A 7,950-nucleotide genomic window follows, 5' to 3' on the forward strand; every position below is an offset into this window, starting at 1 on the left:
TATATATATATATATATATATATATATATGATGTATATATACGTGTGTGCAACGTATATATATGTGTGTGTGTGTATATATATATATATATATACATGTATATGTATATATGTACACACACACACGTGTGCATATGCAAAATAGCACTGAGGGGGGGAGTGTATTTACACAAATTATTGATTTTGGAATATAAATGTATAAATACTACTCACTTTATACATACATGCGTGCATATATATATATATATATATATATATATTCAAATATATATTCAAATATATATTATGTGCATATATATTTTCATGCATATTCATATGTATATACATATATATGCATATGTATTTTATACAATATAAATATATATGTGTATGTATGTAGGTTTACGCTTATTACTATCATCTTTACAGAGCTCATAAGACGATGGTAGCGGATTGAATTCCAACTTCATTATCTTGCATATAATCGGAGTCGACTTTATCCTCGAGACCTGGAACTATTCGTACCATATCGTCCACATGCGCGTTGCGAAGAAGATACAGTGAGATTCCAAACACCGCCGCCATTTCCGACGTAATGAAAGAGACGCCGGCAAAGAAAAATGACCAACCATAGAAATAGGAGAATTTTGGTTCTTCAACGCCAGCCAACTTGGCTCGGTGGCCAACTTCATCATTCACTGCAGATATATATAATATAATTCCAACAGATAGAGCCAGACCTGAAAAAAAGAAAGGAAGAAATTAATTATACAGGGCAAAGCAAATACAAATATGTGTGTGTGTGTGTGTGTGTGTGTGTGTGTGTGTGTGTTTGTGTGTGTATAGATGTCACGAAGGACAGTAATCAGCACCATTATTCGCTAGAAGTCAGAACAACTCTATATTTATATACATATGTATTTACATACATACATACATGCATGCATGCACGCATACGTATATGCACACATACATACGTACATACATACATACGTACATACATACATACATACATACATGCATGCACACATACATATATGCACACATTCATACATACATGCATATATACATACATACATACACATATATACGTACGTATATAATACAGAATGGGACAAGGACGCAAAACATCCAGACAGTTAGGTGATACAAGAATGGGGCAAAACATCCAGATAGAGATATAAGGAAACACGGACATGTCATTCGGAGTTTTCTTTCTTCAGTCGAGATCCAGATTATCCTTGCAATTTCGGCTGGTTATTCTCGATATTGCTCCAATCTGGCCAGCCCCAAGGAAAAGCTAAGCTAAGAGCATTAGATTCCTTGGAAGAATGCAGCGAATGTATACAAAAACAAGGACGGAAAACAATGAACAATGTTACACAAATACAATAAAAATAATAAAACAGGACACAACAACAGTTATCTTTCGACTAAGGACGAATTAAATTAAGCTGGCGTGTGTGGAAATAAGGCCTTACAGCAGGAATACAAGATTTCACAAGCACAGTGGGGAATAACGATGTTGCACGCACAACGGCCGGCCAAGAAAGAAAGATCAGGCTTGGCCGAACACCGGTCACGTGGGAAGAGAAGAGAGAGAGGGGTAGAGGCAGAGGGACAAAAGAATTAGGCAGGGGCGAAAAAAAATGACAGGGACACAGTGAAGTGAAAAGTGGAGGGAAAGAAGAGTACTGAATGTGAGTACTGAAATGTGAGTATCAGCGGCTAGAACAGGCAATGAAAATTAAAATTTTTTTTCATAAAAGAAGAGTATATAATTGTGAATAAATCACAATTATAACTGAGAGGGTCATAAAAACTCTTACCTGCCAGAAGAATGGATCTACTTTTGGGTCCTAACTTCGAAATTGCAATAGAGGACTAACCATTTATTTTTATTTAGATTTTGAATTTTTATGTCATGTTGCTCGTCGACAGTTTTTATAGTTGAGAAGATATAATATGAGTAGTTATAGTGGCTTTATAGCGTTTTTGACTGCTATTTCTAGGCATGTAAGGGTTTTTAATAGCCCCTTCGTTATAATTGTGATTTGTTCAAAATTATACACTCTATGTATAAATATATGTATTTATGTATATATATATATATATATATATATATATATATATATATATATATATATATATATATATATATATATATATATATATGTATATATGTGCGTACACACGCAAACACGTACAGGGATTTGCTTCCCTGCTCGCAATATCTTAGATGCAGTTGTGCATCATTAACCAGCTAGAGGAGGTGCCCTCTGGAGGTTAAAAAATCGTAGTAAAGTTCGTTTGAACAAATAGCCATGTTGAAGCGGCTACGAACATTACTTATATACTTATGTATGTATATCAAACTTTTACAAGGAAAAATTTGACAGTGACTTCAAACTTTCAGCTGTTTGTCTCTGTCAGACTTCCCCACCTGGACGGGGCGCCAGCCCGTCGTAGGATGACTCATTTTGGCAGCTGAGTGGACTGGAGCAACGTGAAATGAAGTGTTTTCCTCAAGGACACAACGCATCGCCTAGTCCAGGAATTGAAACAACAAACTTAAGCTCATGAGTCCAACACTCTAACCACTAGGCACGCGCCTCCACAGCAGTTTTGTGGGAGTGGGGGGCTAGTCCTTGGATGTTTTTCTCGTCTTCTTGTCCAGTCTTTTCTCGTCTTCTTGTCCAGTCTTTCCTCGTCTTCTTGTCCAGTCTTTTCTCGTCTTCTTGTCCAGTCTTTTCTCGTCTTCTTGTCCAGTCTTTTCTCGTCTTCTTGTCCAGTCTTTTCTCGTCTTCCTGTCCAGTCAATGATGTTCAAACTGTATTGGAGTACTAGTAGTGCCACGGTGTTAATGGCTTCGATGCGATTTTTCGAGATGAGTTCAGTCTTCAGTACAAGTCTTATACCCCTTTAGAACTCCACTCTTATTTTTTCCTTTATAGTAACATGATGTATACCATCCACTTCGTTTATCCCTCGGTATTTATAACTTTCTTGTGGGTCAAGATCCTTGATGGTAGCATCGGTATCTAATTTAATGGAAACTGTTTGTCTGAGCTTGCCTGTTACAAATATTGCTTTTATGACATTTATCGAGGCCAAAATCCAGTCATTGCTAAATTCTTTAACAATTACTAAAAGCCCTACTAGCTTTTGGTCATTCCTAGCAAACAACTTCAGATCGTCCATATAAAACTGATGGTTTATTATAGTATTAAGCATTTTGTACCCATACTTAGTGTTAATCAGTTCGTTTCAGAGCGGGATCAGTGCCATGCAAAAAATAATGGAAGGAAGGATTCACCTTGGAAGATGTCTCGTTTGATGTTGATGTTTTGGATTGGCTCATCCCATTTCTAAGATTTGGAAAGAGACGTGTGTTCCACTTGGGATTGCTATCTTGTAAGAATTTGGAGACGACAGGAAAGATCTTGTATATCTCGAGGGCCTTGAGTAGCCATTTATGTGGGACACTATCAGACGCTTTCCTGTTGTCTATCCATGCCATATTCAGGTTCTTGTTCTTGCTCCGGCAATTCTTTACAATCAATCTATTTATGGTCTTTACACCCATAAGAATTTCGTTTACAACCCTTTTGAGCTTGTGAAGTTCTGTTCAAGGAAAGCGTATATTCTTTCAATTAGTATAGATGTGAGAATTTTGCAGGTGGTGTTGAGACGTTATTGGTCGGTAGTTCATCAGACATTTTGTATCTTCAGTTTTTAGTAGTTGGTATTATTATTATTATTATTATTATTATTATTATTATTATTATTATTATTATTATTATTATTATTATTATTATTATTATTGTTGTTGTTGTTGTTTAAGGCAGCGAGCTGGATGGAATGCTTAGCGGTATTTCGCCCGTCGCTACGTTCTGAGTTCAAATTCCATCGAGGTCAACTTTTCTTTTCATCCTTTCAGGGTCTATAAATTAAGTACCAGTAAAACACTGGGATCGATGTAATCGACTTACCCTCCCCCAAAATGGCTGCTCTTGTGGCAAGATTTGAAACCTTTATTATTATTATTGCATTCATTCTGGGCATTATTATTATTATTATTATTATTATTATTATTATTATTGCATTCACTCAATGTTTTGTTATGTTTATCCTAAAAGGAATCTTTACATATTTTTGTCTACAATTTTGTAGATATTGATTCACAATTTAGGAGTGTAGTTTTTTTCTTTTATGATGTCCCTGCTACAGAACGGGATCACCATTGAACGTTTGCTATTTTTTTTGTAGAAGATTCTGTTTTTCTTTTATATTAAAAAAACATGGATTCCAATGATAACATCACAATGTCCGTATGGAAGCAGTTGCGAAAGACAAGAGAAATGATGTAAAGAGAAAGAAAGAGAGAGAAAGGGAAGGAGAGAGAGAAGTAGCGAATCCACAATAATTAAAAATGACAACAACAGTAACATGCTAACAACCACCAATGTTGCCGCCATAGCAACTAAAACCATTGACGTCACTATGAAAGCAGATGCTACCGCTATTACATTGGCGTTGCTGCAAAGACATGCTAACGAGATTTACACTGCTATTTGCAACAACAACAGCAGCAGCAACAACAACAAGAACTAGAATAGCAATAGTATTAGCAACAACAAGAACAAAAATAGCAATAGTATTAGCAACAACATGACTATAACGATGAGATTAGAGAGCAGAGTTTATCTTTTATTTGTATAGTGAGCAAACGGACATTCCACTGGCTCGAGGGGAAATCAGAAACTATTGAAAAATACAAGAACGACATTATACACCCTGAAAGGTGGGATATAATGTCTCCCTGGGATGCTTTGTGTGGCGGAGGTGAGCAGTACTAAAAACAAAGACTAGTCTTTACAGTTGCATCAATCGTAAAGAACGTACTTTGCAGTGTCTAACTCAAGCGCGATTAGAAAAATAGATGAAAGAGATATGGACAACAGTAGAACGTCTAACAAAAAGGAAACAGCACAGAAGGGCGGAGAATCTTTGTAAAAACGAACGAGAAGCTGGAAGAGTAGTCACAACCACATGACATCCAAGAATTTATGATGATCCAATTTTATATATAGTATCTCGGGTGACAAAAGTAAGAGACAACTATGTGCCACATAACAGGGACCAAACCATAGTAGAGGAACACGAAGGCGGGGAGCTGACAGAAATGTTAGCACGCAGGGCAAAATGTTTAGCGGTATTTCGTCAGTCTTTACGTTCTGAGTTCAAATTCCGCCGAGGTCGACTTTGCCTTTCATCCTTTCAGGGTTGATAAATTAAGTACCATTTGCGTACTGAGTCAATCTAATCTACTGGCCCCCTCCCTAAAATTTCGGGCCTTGAGCCTAGGGTAGAAAAGAATAGTAAAGGAACACGGGTAAGTTATAGAATTTAAGTCTAATGTCAGAAAATTTGAATGGCAATGTTACTAGATTTCCAAGTGTTGGTTGCACCTAGGTATCTTCCAGATATCTCCGAATATTTTTGTTTCGAAGTGTTACATTAGTGGCAAAGTAGATTATTACAGAGATATCTTCTCCAGTGAGGAGAAACGAGAACTGAGTGTTTCTCTCTACCACTGTTTCCGACTCACCGATTGATGAAGCTACAAAAAACTCCCCAAAAAACTACAATGCAAATAGTCACAATAACAGAAACAAAACTTCTACTACAGAAACTCAATGTTATTCATGAAGAGTACTCCTAGCATAAACAAAAGTAAGGAGAAACACAAGAAGAAAAAAATATCCTCAATACCTTCCGATTCATCATATGAATCAAGAAGAACCAGATGTTCGAAATTACAAGCAAACATGAATCCAACAGCAACAATAGGAAGAGAAGCTACAATGATCACAAACAATAGAAATAGAATCGAATGGCGTGACATTACTGTTTTGGAAAGATCTGGATTTAGAGGTAAGTACGCTTGTCCTAGACACGGCTCTTAAGTCGGGCAATAAACTTTATATGTTGCTCTATTTAACACCAATATCTGCTCCTTGGTTGCGTTTAGTAGAATTTCCTCTATTACACACATTTCCTCTATTACACACATAACCAGGCCTCTGATTCCCTCTTTACCTACGTTTTTCCTGTGGAAATTTACCCTGTGAATGTTTTAGTTTGGCATCAGATTGCATCGATCTCACTACCCTTGGAAGACGGCCTACAAATGTTTGATTAATGAAAATAAAATTTAAAAAAGAGCAAAAAACCCCCCCCAAAAAAGGAACGTTTGATAAGATATGATTTCTTGGAATCTTTGTTCAAAGCCATTTGCAATAATATCCTTGCAAATATTCGTGCTTAAACGACACTAGCTTTATCAAAATTTGCAAAGAAATTTTTGATTTTCCTGTTGTGAAACTTAAAGCCATAAATTTCTTTCTATAATTGTAAAATACCATAAATCTATTGTAAATGAAGATGTGTTAGGTTGGATATTAATAAAGAATGGTTCATTTATAGGGTTTGTGTAAATAACGAGAAACGGGCAACAATGGGTTTCTCATAAATAGATCTTGTTTGAGTTTTGGATTATCTTTTGCTTGTTTGTTTCGAAAATTCCTAAGCAATATTACATTGCCTTATTTATGTTTTACAGATCCCTCAAAAGATATGATAAATTTGCTATACAATCTACATATATCTCTTCATAGATGTCTAAAAATCCATGGGTCAGAAAATAATTACCTTATTAGTTAATAGGGTAGGCATATTATTATTATTATTATTATTATTATTATTATTATTATTATTATTATTATTATTATTATTATTATTATTATTATTATTATTGAGAGAGCAATGCATGCCAACAAAGTCAGACTGGGGTAAAATATACGAAGCCCAAAATACCCATCATGACTACCCGTCTGATAAGGGTATACCAGACACATGCATCACAACCATATGTGCATGACATGGTGATCTCATATTATTATTATTATTATTATTATTATTATTGAGTGAAAGAGCAGTGCAGGCCATCACAATGACGCTAAGGTTAAATATACGAAGCCCAGTATACCCATCATGATTACCCGTCTGATAAGGGTACACGAGGCACATGCATCACAACCATATATGCGCGACGTCGTGATCTCATATCAAGACAAACAGCGCATTACCTTGCAGGTGGGGCCCAGTTAGAATTTTCTTCAGATTGGGTAGCCCATTCTGCTCAAAAGGCTCCTGAATAAGGATTTCTTAAGGATGTTGAACGAAACACCCATGTTTCCAGAAGTGAATTATTCAAACCACGAAGAATTCCTCTCAATACATGGCTATGATGCTCCCCCCCCCCACTACTTCTGCTCATGATCAGAGTTGCACTTATCATCAGCCACTAAGGGAAATGCTCAACTGGTTAAGGTCAAGCAACTGACAAGCAAATCTGTTGGTATTGAGCAGAATATTTGGTGTAGCCCATCTTTTATACCAAGAGAGAAAGCACGTACATGATAATACTTCCAATCAGTTAAGATCAAAAGCCATGAGAGCCACTGCTTGGTACTGCATCTATTATTATTATCATCATCATCATTATCATTATTACTATTGTTATTATTATTATTATTATTCAGTAGTTTTATTTTTATAACGTGCTTTCACTTCACTACCGAGCGCAGCTCTGTGCGCCTTGGGTATGTGCTGTGGTTTGCTGTGGTGCTCTTATGTTTACTGTATTGAAAGTGTTTTGCGTAGAATGTGTGCAGTACCCAGTAGTGCAATTTTCTGTATGTTATATATATTTGTAAGTCCTGGTGTTTTTGTTATGTATTTGTCTGAATATTTTTTTATTATACCTAAGGCACCTACTATGATAGGAATTGTTTCTGTTTTTAGATTCCACATTCGAGTTATCTCTATTTCCAGGTCTTTGTATTTTGAAAGTTTTTCCATTTCTTTTAGAGAAACGTTGTCATCTGCTGGTATTGAAACATCAATT

At 35.9% G+C, this 7,950-nt stretch overlaps 1 protein-coding gene across 1 annotated transcript in view; it reads right to left on the reverse strand.

Annotated features, from left to right (window-relative positions):
• Window positions 1-330: 330 nt before the first annotated feature.
• The window catches only part of LOC106882048 (voltage-dependent calcium channel gamma-5 subunit), a gene marked incomplete in the record, with an annotated part of 310,039 nt that continues 302,419 nt past the window's right edge, over window positions 331-7,950 (reverse strand). Inside the window, 1 exon segment of the mRNA XM_052970504.1 lies at window positions 331-718. Coding sequence (XP_052826464.1) covers window positions 411-718 — 308 coding nt within the window.

This window comes from Octopus bimaculoides, chromosome 9, assembly GCF_001194135.2.
Source record: "Octopus bimaculoides isolate UCB-OBI-ISO-001 chromosome 9, ASM119413v2, whole genome shotgun sequence".
Taxonomy (NCBI): Eukaryota; Metazoa; Mollusca; class Cephalopoda; order Octopoda; family Octopodidae; genus Octopus; species Octopus bimaculoides.